The sequence below is a fragment of the Rhyacophila brunnea genome, unplaced genomic scaffold, assembly GCF_057557595.1.
Source record: "Rhyacophila brunnea isolate RB1 unplaced genomic scaffold, BYU_Rbru_1.0 scaffold_18, whole genome shotgun sequence".
NCBI lineage: Eukaryota > Metazoa > Arthropoda > Insecta > Trichoptera > Rhyacophilidae > Rhyacophila > Rhyacophila brunnea.
Window position 1 is genome coordinate 1,792,874 of NW_028232837.1, and position 17,589 is coordinate 1,810,462.

General features: G+C 35.4%; 1 protein-coding gene across 1 annotated transcript in view; it reads left to right on the forward strand.

Moving 5' to 3' along the window:
* The first annotated feature begins 4,225 nt into the window (after positions 1-4,225).
* The window catches only part of LOC147073100 (trypsin-1-like), a 41,413-nt gene continuing 28,049 nt past the window's right edge, over positions 4,226-17,589 (forward strand). Inside the window, exon 1 of the mRNA XM_085945194.1 lies at positions 4,226-4,608. Coding sequence (XP_085801320.1) covers positions 4,534-4,608 — 75 coding nt within the window. The 5' untranslated portion in view covers positions 4,226-4,533. The remainder of the gene's footprint in view (positions 4,609-17,589) is intronic.

Genomic DNA, 17,589 nt, shown 5'->3' on the forward strand with positions numbered 1-17,589 from the left:
TGACTAAAATTTTGAAGTGATCGTGGACGTCTTCGCATACCTTGGTTTCAACATCACCAAAAAAATGATGTGTCTATCGAAGTCAAAAAACGAATCTCCTCAGGGAATATGACATACCTACTTCTCCCTTCTACATAACCTAAGGCTCATATGGGTTTGCAGAAAGCATGTTGGTGTACAAAATAATCATCCGTACATGAAGGTGAATCCTGGACTTAATTGATAGGTTTGAAAGAAAAATCCTACTGACAATATTTGTATCTAATATGTCCGGAGATCATTAATTTGTAATTACATGAAATCAAGCTGCAATATTGTGACCATACCAAAATATAATTTGATATAAATAAAAACGATTTCAAGTTATCCCCTTTTTATTTGTTATAATAATCGTATTATAAGCTATTAGCGTTATTAAAAAAACACAATGCATTTCCACCATGAATTTACAGATAACACAATAAAATAAGTTATTACTGTGCGAAAACATCTTCTTGGCTACGTAAGGAAGCGCTGTTGGCGACTAAATGGGTGGAGCTTGTTAGTTTATAATGGAAGTGCGGTTAAAAATAGGCGGAGCATGTTGGTTCACAGTTTTAACACGTAGTCAAGGAGATGTTTTCGCACTATATAAGTCATTTGCTTCGTTTTTACTAAAAACCAGTCCGATGAATGAAGTATTGCTACCTAGATAAAATGATTTTCTTCTTTCTCAGTGAACTGTACAGTTTTACACACGATACACGCAAACGCGATATTTACACATAGCGTGAACACTGAATTTTGGACAAAAATTGTTTTAAAAAAAATCTAAGATCTTTAATCGACATTTAATATTTCCATGTGCTTATGATTGAAAAGAGGTGTGGTTTTTTTACGATTACCCATGGGGACAGATAACTTCCTTGGAGTGGACCTGTCTTATATCGTTTAAGTCTGCAAGTACTTTTTGTGAAAGCTTTGAAAATTTTCGCATGACCGATGCACGACCACGTTAACCCTCGCGGCCATAAAAATACTTTAAAAGAAAAGAAAACCAGAAAGAAAGGAAGAAATAAATACATAAATGGACAATAATAAATATTGTTATTTTGAGTTGGCGGTTTGAGCTATTAAACTTGACTTGTCAGTGGGAGAGCCGTGACATTCGAGGCGAAGTTCGGCCGCGAATTCGGTAAAGGCCCGCGCACACTACATTTGCAAAATTGTCAATATAAACTAAAATTCCTACTGCAATTTAGCAAATTCTACTATGGGAAGAATCATAGATATTATCAAGATTTATGAAAATGTAATGCATTTATTAGTATGTACAAACTTTGGTAATATTATAAGTATAATACAGGCAAAAAGAATTGAAAATGTCGGAAGTGTGTAAATTTTGTACATTTATTTGTAATATAATATTAATTCTTTATAATTTTGAAGAGGAAGCATTAACCATTCCTATTTTTATTTCCTAAAGACGGAGGGTAAAATTTTTAGCTAAACATGTAATTTAATACATAAAATAACAAAAACGCATCGAGGAACATTAAAATATTATAAAAATATTTTTTGGCTAAAAATATACCTTTAAAAGAAATCGTCACCTCAATACTACAACTAGATAAATCTGATTTGGTCATTGTTGGGAAAATAAAATTTAAACTTTACATACTTGATTGACATAATATAAATCTAGACTGTAGATAGACAAAAAGTGTCTATAGATGGTTCGCAGAGTAAAGCTGGGCTGGAGTGCTTTTGGCCGCCTGAATAATGTCTTCAAAAGTGACCTTCCAATGTGCCTAAAGCGCAAAGTGTTCAACCAACGTATGCTTCCCGTGATCACATATACGTGTGAAACATGGAAACTAAGTAAAGGAGAGATCCAAAAACTTAGAGTAGTACAACGTGGTATGGAGAGGTGCATGCTGGGCATGACGCGAAAGGACAAAAAGAGGAATGAGTGGGTAAGAAAGCAGACAAGGGTTTGCGATGTAATATAGTTTATTAAAAGCCTTAAATGGAGATGGGCAGGACACATAGCTCGAAGAAGAGACAATTGTTGGACAAATCTAGTCATCCAGTGGTATCCAAGAAATACAAAACGTCCGCAAGGTAGATCTAGAGGCTGCTGGATCGATGAAATGATAAAGTTCAGCGGAAGTACGTGGCAACGCAATGCACAGGACCGAGAGAAGTGAAAGCAGCTTGAAGAGGCCTTCATCCAGCAGTGAATAGATTCAGGATGATGACGATGAAATCTAGACTATAATTATTATTTAAAATAAAAATGGAAAATTGTGTTTTTCTAATTGGAAACAATTAAATAATGTTCAATTTTATGAAAACATATCGTAGATAATATATTATTTTATTTATTTAATGCATTTATGGTTTTAAAGTTATCTAATATTTTCAAACACAAAATTAATACAGTTCCCATTAACTCTGACTTGTCTAGTTTTATCATTTTGTAGAGAAGGAAATGTAGAATCGTATTCAATAGCTATCTCAAAAACAGTGAATATCAAGTAGTTATCTAGTTGTAGTATTGAGGTGACGATATATATTTTTATTAATACAACGTATTTTATGAATAATTTTGTCATTAAAATATACTTTTTACACCCAAGATGCCGTCGGCCTATAGCGTCGTGGTTCCCAGGTTCAAATCCTGGGTCTGACAAGTACACATATTGATTATCCGAGAGATAATAATAGAGTGACGTGAGTTTCATGTATGGCAAACCAAAAAGGTTTGTTTGACGACAAAAGCTACGAAAGAGAAAATAGCAAGAAACGACTTAGGGTTAGATTTGATTATGCTAACATTAAAATAATGACAATAAAAAGATCTGTCGTACACGTGAAAGGCTTGATAGCAATGAGGAAGGGTGGAGGTAGCCTGGGAAGATCCAACAAAAATAGTGTACCTACACTTTGTCAGTCATACTTAATTAATTATTTGAGTACAAATTGCAGATGGTGTTGGTTAGTTTCTTAAAATACATGTTATCGCCCAAATCAAACCTCTTATCTAAACCAAATATTTTATACTTTTTTTTTTACTATTATCTATTATGTCTTGGTTAGGCAGGGTTTAATAGATTTTTAAAAACTAATTTGCAGTCCTCATTCAATGTAAACAACTACGTACGACTGACAAAGTTTGGTGTGGACCATCTTAACAGCATACTTCCACCCTCCTCCAATGCTTGATACTGATTAATTGTATAGTATATTTTTCATAAACTTTAACAAAATATAACTTAAATGCAGTGTGTGTAGTGTGGACGCTGCTTTGTATTGCAAAGTGTGTATGATTCTGTATGAATGGCGGGGGAAAAGGGGTTTCAACCGAACTGCCGTCAACATTCCGACACTCGTTCGCGCACTCTTTGCGACTCCATGGTGCGTTGGTTCACTTTCTCGAGCATCCAGTTCAAATCCTCGACGGGTCGCGAAATTACACTGCACTTACTCCGTTGAACTCCGCTAAAAAAAATTTATAAAACAAAATAAAAATAAATATTCAAAAGTATTCTCTGATGTAATATATTTCTTAATCAGTTTAATAAAATATGTAAATTAATTAACTAAACACGGCGTTTATGTAAATTTTCGTATTTATTACCATAACAATTTTGATTAAAAAAAAAATGAAAATTTTGTATTTTTAAAAAATATATTTGATAGCCGTTATATTTTTTTATTATAATATGATTTTATTTTAGATGTATGTGAATATAAAAAAGGGAATTTTAAGATTTTAGTGATGTTTAAAAAAAAGTTTTTGGAGATTTCGGGATAAGAAAAGCAGGAATCGAATAAGTATGTTTGTGTGTGAATGCAGTAGGAAGTAATATTATAAATGGTGTTTGGAAATTAAATAAAAGCTCGCAAGTGGTTTGAACTTACGAGATACGGGGTAAAGTTCATTGTCATTGAGAATTATGAAAGTCATAAAGAACTTGCTGGAAGACACATTGAATCGCTTTTGAAGTTAATAAAACTCCTTCGCAAAATACGTTGAAACGAATAACAAATAAATGTGGAAAATCCTGAAATTCAAGTGTGCGCCATATTATCGTTTAGATTTATGTTAATGGCGTGTTATTATTTTATATTAGCAAACCTGATCCAAGAATAATTTAATGACCGGTCAAAATTGATTGTTTAAAACAAAAAAACGCCTTATTTTTCGCTGAAAACGGTCCTCGACTCGGGATATTAAAGTAATATCGGCTTCATCAGTCAATGTGACACTAAATCTGCGTCTTAAATTAAAGGAACTGAATAACTAAACTATAACAATCACTAAAAACAGTTCAACAGCTAACACACATTATACATAAACGTTTCAATATAATATACAATTAATAATATGAGTTTTAAATGCTGTAACTACCTTAAATAAAGTGAAAATATGTGAAAAATACTGATTATTAAAAACGTAACAGTGTGAAGTTATAAACAGTCAATTTACTATATATAATATAACTATTGCAGTTAAATAAGTGGTTCTTTTTATTATAAAAAAAAACAATGGCTAACAAAAATATGATCTGTCAAAGCCTTCTGTTTTTAGTGGTTGCAGTTCTTCTTCCAGGATGTTACATGGTGAGATATATTATGTGTTTTGTTTATAACTAGAGATTTTAACCAAATTGATTCCTTTTCTATTTAAGTCTCAATATTATAATAATATTGCACATTATGCATCTTCTTATTACAACGATTTTGCCTTTTATGGCATTATTCATAATTAAAGTGGTTCGCTTGACTTTATACAATATCTGGGATCATGAACAGGGCTCGAAATATACCGGAACGCACCGGAGCGCCGTTCCTGTTCGTGACATTCTAAAAGATACCGTTCCGGCTCGTGGATTCTTATTGCGTTCCGTTTCATGTTATTGAGATAATATTGCATGTAGGTATGTAGTTTTTAAAGTTGTAAGAACTGATTCGTGGGAAAAAAATTCACCTGCGGCGCTGACAAAGTATGTATGTTATTTATTAATGATTAGTCCTACAAGGTCTATAATATAATATAGGCTGTTCGGACTTCGGATAAGTTTAAAAAAGGGCTAAAGGGGCTACAGGTCCAGGACCTTAGTAGGTCTCCGGAACCTGAAAAATAATTTGAAATCACAAAAAAAACCTTGCAGCGAAGGAATACACAAATGTACGAGCTTCTACAATTATGAAGATAATAGCCCAATTCTAAGAAAATTGACGAAAAATAAGTGATTTTGCAAAAATGAGTAATGTACCCATTTAAAAAAAACCTACATTTTAATGTTGTATGGGGGGGGGGGTAATATGTATTAGCGCAGAGCCCCTTCAAGTATAAATGAATCCCGGATTATTAGGCATCCGAAAAATATTTAACATAATTTGATATTTTTGAATGATTATTCAGCGCTCCGGTTCGTAAGATTTTCTATTTCGAGCACTGATCATGAATGAGTCCTCAATAGGTACATCAATCAAGAAGTTTGTAGAATATTACACTGATGAACAAGCCCTATTACGGTTTACAGCAGCGAGCATTGCCAGGGGCTCTGCGAGAATTCACAAAACCTTTTTCGTAATAAAGTAATATACTTAGATATATTTTTAAATAATGCAGCGTTTAAAAATTAGCTTGATCTGAGATATCGTGTCGAAGAAGTACCTAACTAACGAGAGTTTTATTTTTGAGATGAAATATTGCAGCAACAGTGGATGAAGTAATGCACCAATTGCATGCGTTGAGAAGTCAGTATCGCAGTAATGAGCATAGTCGCCTACTATGCAGTGTTCGTTTTGTTTCTGTAAAGATGTTTAAAATATGTATGCTCACGTTACAGTTCAGTATGTTCAGGAAATTAATATATTTATATGTAGAAGTATTTTTTTCTTGATATTTTTTTTCAATCAGTAGTTCCAAGGTGTGAATGTGGTCTATAGTTAAGAAGCTCCTTCTAAATCTAATCTAAAATAAGTATTAGTTAATTATCAGTTTACTGACTACCGCCAGTAATGTCCAATACAAGTAGGCAGATCATGCATTATTTAGGGGCGTTACATTATAAGGGATTAGAAAATTACGGAAGGGACGTAAAAAATAATATAACTTTTGGGAGTAAGATTGTGTTGTACATATTCGTTGCAGAAATACTAAAATACACAAGGTAATAAGTTAGGTACACTATATTGCAGCACCATGCTACTTATTGATGTATGCATCTCTATAGTAATTAAACTAATGTATGTCATCCAGGTAAAGATTTGCCGAGATCTTACAAAATGCTCGAAGGATTTCGCCAACCCAAGTTTACAGAGGCATTTTAGATCAAAACTAATATAAAACAAAAAATAACGCTCTACAACTGAATATGAGTACTGGGCCTTATCAATAAATTTAATACAATAATATATATATACTTAATTTTGAAAACACTTCTGAGGAAATACATTATAACCAATAGATTTTTTTTTTGAAAAAAGTTATACACCCCGCAGGAATCGAACCTGCATCTCTCAGGTTTCGCGCCCATGTACATAGACCATTATGCTAAAGGTACCATACTTAATTACGACAAATTTTAACTAATGGCTCTTATAGTACTCTCTGAAGCGCTTTTTAGTGTTTTCAAAATTATGTATGTTCAATAATTAGGATGTCACATTCTTAAATCATGTGAATTATTCGTTGAATAAAAAAGTGATTAATTATAATAGTACAATAAGTTGGAAATTAAATGGAGGATATTAAGAATGGTCTCTGGTGCTAAGCATGCCGTGTAAACATAATCATCAGCCGGGGTCTATCCACTGCTGGATAAAAGCCTCCCCTAGCGCCCTCCACTCTTTTCGTATTGCCACGTATATCCACCTAACTTTATGACTTCGTCTATCCAGGGGGTCTTAGCTGCGTTTAGTGCCGCCTGTGTACCACTGTATGACGGCATTTGTCCAGCGGTTGACCACTTACCGAGCGACATGCCAGCCCATTATTTTGTTGTGCTTCATTATCCATTGGTTTATTTTATAATCTTTGCACGTTACGCTCAACATGCACCTTTCCTTGCCACGTTAATTCGTTCGTAATTTTTGATTTTTTTTATATCGAAGTTTGTTTCACATGTATACGTTGGTAGCACACGTCCGTTTGTAAACATAATAACAGTAAATTAAGAATGGAGTATATAGCAAAACTATATTATTATTATAGTTGAAAATTGCGCTATTAGACTTTGATATTAAATTAGATTATACCAAAATTAACTTTTATTACAGAGAATATCTAATTCATGCTTTCAAACATATATATTATTATCTACCTATATTTTTATGAAAACATTAAGACGAAAAAATCAAATGCGAACCACGTACATATTCATGTCGTTTCTTACAAACCACATAGGTAAAGACTTTCATTATTCTGCCGGTGACTCTTTCGCTTTGTTTTGGGCTGTTGTACTGCGTTGTCTAATTTTCAATGCGACCGGCGTGGAGCAGAAATTGGTGAATTGCTCCTCTAATCGATTTCAAATTCAAATTTTTTTTTTTTACATACTTAACTATAGTGAACATTTTTTTTTCGACCATGTCCGATCCTGATAGGATCATATGGGCCTCCACGGAGTGGAGGTTTGTATTGACAGATTTTGTTTTTTACGAGAAATGGATGTCAGCCGCTTGGTCAATCTATTAGGTCCATACCCTGACACACACAAATTGAAAAACAATATGTGTTCACGCCAGACCCAGGATTCGAACCTGGGATCCACGGCTTTATAGTCCAACGCTTAAGCCGCGCGGCCACCGTGGGTGTCATTACAATGTCATTACAGTGAACATTACAAATTATTAATTTAAGACGTTCACAACATGACATTTTAGAAACAAAGAAATATTATTAAAACAGTATTATATAAGCAATGAAATAGATCAGTATTATGTGTGTAGTACAGTAGAAGTGTTAATACAAAAAAAAATATAAAGTATATAATATAAAATATAAAATATATAATTTCAATTCAATTCAATTTTAATTTCAATTTAATTTCAATTTATTTATTTTTACATATTGTGGACATTACAAATTATAAGTTTAAGACGTTCACAACATGACATAAAAAAGAGATAGATAATATGTTATTAAACAAATATGTACATAAGACGGTGCAGCTACTGGCCTGTAATTTTCCACTGATGACTCTGTACCACTCTTATGGATTGGAGTAACCTTCGACATCTTCCACGTTTCCGGAAAGATACCTGTCTCCATTGTAAGATTATAAATATATGCAAGTGGGCCTTTGACAAAATCAACACACCCCTTTAAAAAAATGTAGGGACGTTATCAGGTCCCAAAGAGTGAGTATTTTTTAGTTTTTTAATAAATTTTAACACATCACTCTCATCAACTGGAAAAATATCGATGGACTGGGCACCGCATGATGGCTGTCTTGACGCAGAGGCAACATCCAAATAAGGAATACTACTTGCGTAGACAGACCTGAAGTGACCAGCAAATGCTTCTGCCACTCCATGTCCGGTCACCTTTTCGCCTTTCCAACTCATCGAATCGGCATACCCGCCATCCCTTCTTAATGATTTAATATAATCCCAAAACGATTTGGGATTTTCACGAATGCAATCTTCTACCGATTCCATATATGTTCGATAGGCCATTCGAACAGCTTGCCTCACTCTCAAGCGATAAAAGCTAAACATTTCATAGTCGCGTTGACCATGCTCAGCCTTCCAAGCTTTGTGATAGCAATGCTTGATCTGAATGTCCCCAATAATCTCTCGAGAAAACCACCTCGGGTATCGCCTTCCACCACGACATGGCGACTTCCTTGAAAAACATTCATCAAACACATTATATACAGTATTAGAAAAGAATTGTACCGCCTCATTTACATCACAAATCCCGAGCAACTCACTCCAATCTACTTCACTCATTAATGAGTAAAGTAGCTCGAAGTTTCCACCTTCAAACTTCCATCCCCTGCACCGATCGGTTTCATGTGAGGGTATGTCAGTTCGCAGCGGGCGAATCGACCGAAACCTGAGCACAAAAACCAAAGTAGGATGATAGTCATCCTCCCGTACAAGAGGGGACATGCATCGGGAAACTGACAAATTGATGTTGCTGAATACCCTATCCAGAAGCCCATTACTAGAGTTAGAAATATCATTGTACTGAGAAAATCCAAAAACAGCGCACATAAATTCCAGGTCACTATTGACCCTTTCACCGTTGCGCGCTGAAGTTAGATTAAAGTCTCCCAACACAATAATACTTCTGTCTCCAATCAAGTTGACACTAGATAGCATATTCTCAACAAAACATTTATACACCTCCACGTCACTGGCTGGAGGAAAATATACAACACAAACGTAAATAGTGACTCCATCACAGGTTAGTTTCACCCAAAGGTCCTCATTTGGAGTCTCTAAAGCATGGACACGTTCGGCCTTCAACCCCTCCATGCTTCTAACCCCCAAAAGACAGCCTCCACCCTGCCTGTGGCCTGCGCCGGAATCTCGATCCCTCCTAAAGACTAAGTACTCACTTCCAAAATATTCGCGATTAAAAACACTGTCATTAAGCCATGTTTCAGTTAACCCTATGACATCATAGTCGTCAGCCAAAACATTTCTCAAAAAATCGACAGCTTTTGTCTTTAAGCCACGTACGTTTTGGTAGTAGAACAATAATTGCCTTGGGCAATTATTATTTTCATTGTTAAATCAGCTGGTTGGCAGCCGTGGTGTTTCAATTTTTGACACCCATTCTTTAATGAATGAGTAACGTGGCCAATTATCAGGCCTTAGAATCAACGTACTCAGTTTAACAGGGATCCCTATCTTAAAAGATGCGTAGTCCTCTTTTGACTTTAGCTTTGCAATTGTAAATTCGGCGTTACAATTTTCAAGTTTTTTTTAAATAATTAGACATATCCGCAGCAGACGTCTCTGGGTGAAATGGGTAGAAGTGGTAGTTTTTAACTACATCGCTCCCCTTCACTCCTCCGCCTAAGATGCCACGGGTCAATAATTCCTTAGAAAAAAGCATTAAAACAGTTTTTATTTTTGTATTTTTTTTTTATTTCTCAACATAATCTCCTTGGAGCTCAATACACTTGGTTAGACGTTTCTCAATTTTTTTTAAACCGTCAGAAAAATAAGTTTTCGGAAGGTCCTCAAAATAAGCATTTGTCCGATCGATGACTTCTTCATTTGAAAAAAAACGTTGTCCACTTAGCCATTTTTTTAAGTTTGGGAAAAGGAAAAAGTCACTGGGGGCTAAATCTGGCGAATACGGTGGGTGGTCGACCAATTCGAACTTCAATTCTTCAATTTTAGCCATTGATCGTAAACATGTGTGAACACGGGCATTGTTCTGATGAAAGAGGATTTTTTTCCTGTTTAAATGAGGCCGTTTTTCTTCAATTTCGTTTTTTAGCTGGTCCAATAAAGATGAATAATAATCCCCTGTTATTGTTTTTCCTTTTTCCAAATAGTCAACGAAAATAATTCCACGTGCATCCCAAAATACAGTAGCCATAACCTTACCAGCTGATTTTACGGTTTTCGCCTTCTTTGGACATGGTTCGCCTTTCGCAATCCACTGCTTTGACTGTTCTTTCGTCTCGGGAGTATAGTGGTGTATCCATGTTTCATCTACAGTCACAAAGCGACGAAAAAAATCATCCGGATTGCGTTGCATGAGCGACAACAGGGCTTTAGAGGCCACCACCCTATTGCGTTTATTGTCGACTGTGAGCAAACGCGGCACCCATCTTGCAGAAACTTTTTTCATGCCCAATTTGTCATGTAAAATAGAAATGACGCTACCTTTTGAGATCCCTGTAACCTCAATTATCTCACTCAACTTTAATCTTCGGTCACTTAACACCATATCGTGGATTTTATTGATCATTTCTGGTGTAGTCACCTCTACAGGACGTCCTGAGCGTGGTTCATCCTTTGTTGATGTACGACCACGTTTAAATTCATTTAACCAGCTATAAATAGTTGCAAGTGAAGGAGCAGATATGCCGTGAACTAAATCCAACTCATTTTTTATTTCCTTTGCTGTTAACCCTTTTATATTAAAATGTTTAATAACAGCTCTAAACTCAATTTTCTCCATTTTTGTAAACAAGCAAATTTTTTTTTTTAAATGTACGAAAATAAAAAACAACAACCCGACCAATCTGATTGAAACTTCGCAGCATACTGAATCGGTAGTGCCGCTGCATGAAAACAAAGAAACTTAGAAAAGCCGACAGGTGGCGCGACTAGTACTGTAAGCGGTTTGTTTTCATGCAGCGGCACTACCGATTCAGTATGCTGCGAAGTTTCAATCAGATTGGTCGGGTTGTTGTGTGTTTCTCGTACATTTAAAAAAAAAATTTGCTTGTGGAAAATGGAAAAATGGAAAATGGAGAAAATTGAGTTTAGAGCTGTTATTAAACATTTTAATATAAAAGGGTTAACAGCAAAGGAAATAAAAAATGAGTTGGATTTAGTTCACGGCATATATGCTCCTTCACGAACCACGCTCAGGACGTCCTGTAGAGGTGACTACACCAGAAATGATCAATAAAATCCACGATATGGTGTTAAGTGACCGAAGATTAAAGTTGAGTGACATAACTGAGGTTACAGGGATCTCAAAAGGTAGCGTCATTTCTATTTTACATGACAAATTGGGCATGAAAAATATTTCTGCAAGATAGGTGCCGCACAGTCGACAATAAACGCAATAGGGTGGTGGCCTCTAAAGCCCTGTTGTCGCTCATGCAACGCAATCCGGATGAATTTTTTCGTCGCTTTGTGACTGTAGATGAAACATGGATACACCACTATACTCCCGAGACGAAAGAACAGTCAAAGCAGTGGATTGCGAAGGCAAACCATGTCCAAAGAAGGCGAAAACCGTAAAATCAGCTGGTAAGGTTATGGCTACTGTATTTTGGGATGCACGTGAAATTATTTTCGTTGACTATTTGGAAAAAGGAAAAACAATAACAGGGGATTATTATGCATCTTTATTGGACCAGCTAAAAAACAAAATTGAAGAAAAACGGCCTCATTTAAACAGGAAAAAAATCCTCTTTCATCAGAACAATGCCCGTGTTCACACATGTTTACGATCAATGGCTAAAATTGAAGAATTGAAGTTCGAATTGGTCGACCACCCACCGTATTCGCCAGATTTAGCCCCCAGTGACTTTTTCCTTTTCCCAAACTTAAAAAAATGGCTAAGTGGACAACGTTTTTTTTCAAATGAAGAAGTCATCGATCGGACAAATGCTTATTTTGAGGACGTTCCGAAAACTTATTTTTCTGACGGTTTAAAAAAAATTGAGAAACGTCTAACCAAGTGTATTGAGCTCCAAGGAGATTATGTTGAGAAATAAAAAAAAATACAAAAATAAAAACTGTTTTAATGCTTTTTTCTAAGGAATTATTGAGGATCTATTTTAGGCCCGCAAAGCAGTTGAACATAACTTTCGTCTTTGTTACATTTATTTTCAACCCTTCTTTGTTGCTTAGTTGTAGAGCATCACACTGCTTTAACCTTGGCGATAGGTAATAGGGCCTACCTAAGATAATAGCCTTGGGGCTCGCTTCGGGGTGTGGCGGTCATGCCCAGGATGGTATTGGTGGCTGCAAGTATATTCCTTAATTCTAAATTTTGATATTTTTGTTCAGTTGATGGCTCTCTGCGCTCTTCGTTAGTCATTACTAACATGGTCACGTGGCTTTGATAAATCTGACTATATCAGACTCATCGAAATGCTTCTAGAGTTCATGTCTTTGGCGATATCGCCAGATGCTATCTACCCCGATGGGGCCAAAGATCTTTTGCAAGATTTTAAACTCTAATAATTATAACTTCTAGGAAACGATGACAGTAATTAATGTCTCTGAACCGTCCAAGAATTAATTATGGTTTCAATAATGTTTTATATAGATACATTTTTGAATTTATTGATAATCTGGAGAATTCTTGCTAATCTTAATATTTTTGGTGTAGCATCAATTTTATTTTGACAGGGCCGGTGCGTTAGTTGGAAAAATCGGATAAATGCCCAGGGCGCCGAGATTTATCAAATTTTCATGCTAAATTTAGAAACATACCTAAGTTGTATAAAAAAGTTTTAATTCATTCAATTTCCACTGAATCTGAGAAATATGAACTAAATGATCACATTTTCCTTTTTAAAGATTAATTATCAATATGGTAATTATATTTTTTTGTAACTGTGGAAATAGTAAGAAATAAATTAAACTTATAAAACTAGAGTATGTTTTTTATATTTACAATATTTTCCAACATTAAAAAGGGTAAATAAATAATAAGTTTAACTGGGTACCGATCAAAATAATAAAATAATCATTACGTACTGCTTAGTTTGTTAATAATTATTCTTGTATTAATCAGCGCAATTTAGATACATAGCAATGAAAAAGTTGTATGAACAATACAAAGAATAAAAATATAAACGAAATCGTCCACAATAATATTTAAATGACCCACGCCTTTGCCTTCTTAGCAATCGAGACCTTAACCTAGGTCTGAGATTGCGTATGGTACGTTGTTATGTTCTCTCAATTATTTTCTATGGCATGGAAGTATGGACGCTAAACCAAGAGATGTAACGGAGACTTGAAGCTTTCGAGATGTGACTGTATAGACGCATCCTCAAAATTCCCTGGACTGACCGGGTAACAAATAATGATCTAGTTCTCAATCGAATGGGATAGGACTGAGAAGTTCTGCATAGTATCAAAACCAGGCAACTACAGTACCTCGGCCACATTATGAGAGGACAAAACTACAGCATTCCCCAACTTGTCATTCAAGGAAAGATAAATGGTAAGCGTAGCAGATGACGATGCCGCATTTCGTGGCTTAAGAACCTCTGTGATTGGCACGAGTGCAGCTTAACTGAACTGTTACGGGTAGCAGATGACAAATCTAAGATCGCCTTGATGGATGGCACCATAAAAAAGCATACACTAGAAGGGCTGATGAAACAAATTTTTATACAGAATCCACATGGGACGTGAAGTTGTCGTCCCCTAATTTGAACAGACGAATAAAATACCTTGTAATATTACATAATATACTCGGGGCGCCAAAAAATCACAGACCGGCCCTGTATTTAAATAAAATATAGATTACATAACGAGTAACTAATCAGTTTTTTTTTCAAAACGAGTTAAGATTATGGAAAATTCCATTTCCTTAGTAACAAGAAACAATTTGTACAGTAATATATGCAACTATTGTATTATATCGAATCATTGTACCTTTAATTATGCATAGATGTTGATATTAATTCGATCCTGGCTATATTATTATGTAGGTGTATCTCCACATATGTTTTAGAAAACATTAGCTGACATATTTCGATGAAGTAATAAATTGGTTTGCTTAATCATTTTTTGTGTTTAAAATAAACCTGTATAGTGAACAGTCGTTCAGAATTAGCATACATTATACATTATATGCTTATAAGTTATATTAGCGTATAATATACGTATCATATTCTTATTTGTAAAATAAAGTGTTCGGCAGTATAAAAGTCTATTATTCTCCTTCTTCCACGGCGCTACATCCCGGGGTGGGATTTGGCCTCCTTCACAATCGATCTCCACTCACTCCGGTCTCTCGCCACACTTCTACAGTTACCGGGTCTTCCTACATGAAGCCAGTCCACTTCTACGGCGTCAGCCCATCTCCTTCTTGGACGGCCTCTGGGTCTCTTCCTTTGGGGTAGCCACTTCGTCATGATCCTTGGCGCTCTAACTTCAGGCATTCTCTCCACATGTCCCGCCCATCGAAGTCTTTGGGACTTACAGTATCTTATGATTGTTTGCTGTTCAATCAGCTCTTCCAACTCGATACTCTATACATTATATGCTTATAAGTTATAATAGCGTATAATATACGTATCATATTCTAATTTGTAAAATAAAATGTTCGGCAGTATTTGTCTATTAATAAAATATAAACAGATAATTTTTGTTCAAGTCTTTTTCTATTCTTCTTCTCTTGATGTCTTCTATATAAGTTTTACAAGCAAATTGCAGTCTTTGTATTCGTCTTCGTATATGGGATATATGGGATATACGTAAGAGAAACGAATGGATTAGGAAGTAGACAGGAGTACGCGATGTAATAGACGTTGCCAAACAGCTGAAATGGAGATGGGCGGGGCACATTGCTCGCCGAAAGGACGGCCGCTGGACAAATGCCGTCATCCAGTGGTACCCAAGGGGCACGAAACGGCCACAGGGTCACCCTAAAAGCCGCTGGATTGATGAACTGGTAAATTTCGGCGGAAATACGTGGCAGCGAACGACACAGGACCGAGAGAGTTGGAAGAAGCTTAGGGAGGCCTTCATCCAGCAGTGGATTGTCCCCGGCTTATGATGATGATATGGGATAGATATAGTAAATTTTACGTTTGAAGAGACCCTTGCTAAAGCATATTGGGACCCCATGAACGACGTATTAAGCGGTGTCCACATTGGCAACAAGTTGCTGGCAACCTCATTAAATTTCGATTAAAATAATTTATGGTCATATAAATTATGATAATTATCGAGAAATTTTCGAGATTTTCGATCCCAAATCTCGAGAATTGAAATTTTCAACATGTCGGGAAATCCTGGATCTCGAGATCCGGGATTTCTTTTTTATCAAATATTAATGAAAAAAAAACAATTTTTCCTTATGAAAAAAGTAGACAGAAAACACAAAACGTTCAAATACTGGTCAGGGCATTTAACACAATTAAGCCAACGTCGACTCAAAATGAGCGCAATTTTTCAACATCAGGGAATTTTGTATCTCAAAAGCGTACGCGATTGTCAGACGCAGCCAAGACTTAAATAAAAAAAAAACATTTTTATTGGAATTCGTCTGTTTTATACTTATTTTACGATTTTTTACACGTTTTTTTTAATTTTGTCAATATCTCGAGAATTCTCGAGAATTATTTTCTGGAAATTTCGAATCTCGAGAATTCTAAATATCATCATTTCGGAAAATCCCGAATCTCGAGATTGAGATTTTCTCGGGAAATACCCAACTCATACCCATACTACACATAAGTATGAATGGAAAAGTTTAACGTTTGATATTTATAACGGATCTTCACAGCCTACCACCATCTTTTGCAACTGATAGATCCTTTATCCCTATCGTAAATCCAGCTCTAGGGAAAGATCAGGAAAATTAAGTAAGGGGTATTTATAATAAAATAGGAATTGAAACAGGATTGCCACCTATAAAGATTATAATATCCGATTTTTATTATTGTGACAAAATTTTGGAGTAATCACTTTCTCAATAAATAGGTCAAATATTCGCAGTGTGTCCGTTTCCTGGTTTACATTTGGATTCAAACCGCGAAATAATAAGGACAAACGCATGACACATGCGTCTTAATGGCCCAATTAATTTTAGTTGATTTTATATTTACCACAACCAATAATTTATTATTTTTCCGGAATCCTTACAGGATTTGCTGACCCGGACTATAGGTTATAATATTATATCGTATTAATATTATATTATTTCGTTTTTGGGGTCATCGTGTCTCAGTCTTCCTTATTTCCTAGAGGTTTCGGATTTATCGCGGAGTTCGTATTCCCGAAAAGCCTAGGAAAGAAGAATAAGTCATGTACATGAATTTTAAAATGTATTAAAACAACAGTCATATGTTATACGATTTAAAAAATATTCATCTATTATTTCTTCTTCTGCCATGTCCACCCGTTAGGTGGAGTATATGGACACTACACGGTGATTCAAAGAATCCCTATCGCTCGCCAGTCTTCTTCTGTCATTCCTGGTTGTACCAGCACCCCGTAGTTCCGCCTTATACACTATATAGAGAGTATTTAGCAGTCTCCTAGGATGCCGGAATTCATTTGGTTTGAAGAACAGGCAAGCCTTTTGAAGTTGTTTTCAGGCGTCTGAGCACGTGGCCGAACCAGATCCAACGTCTCCTCTTCACTCTCAGCGTGATGATAGGCTGTTTGGTTCGCTTTCGTAAATACGACTAAGTAAAGTTAGTTCTAAAGTCACCTCACACCCAGAATCCATCGCAAACATCTGCTCTTGAAGCTCAGTATACGGTTGCTCTGGTTGCTCTGAGCCTTCGTAAGGTAAGTGCCATGATTCGCTGCAATATTTTCTGTGATGTAAAATCAAATCATGATTTTAAAAATGTCCAATATTCCTGTTAAAAATATTGCCAACGTATCGATTAAGGATTGCAATACCGGTATTTTAAAACCGGTATTCAATTATTTATCGATACCAAAATACCGGTTTCAAAATCCGAAATACTGGTATTTTCGATATTAAGAAAGCATCACGTTTATGTTTTCGAAAATGAATTTATATTAGTTTTTTCATTATTTAAGATTATATTGCATATTAAATTTATAGTGTATAAGTTTTATGCTGCAAATATATTGACTGAAACCAGGAAAAGTTACATAATATTAAAACAAAATCCCTCAAATATACCTAAAGAATTGTCGCGATGGATTAACATATTT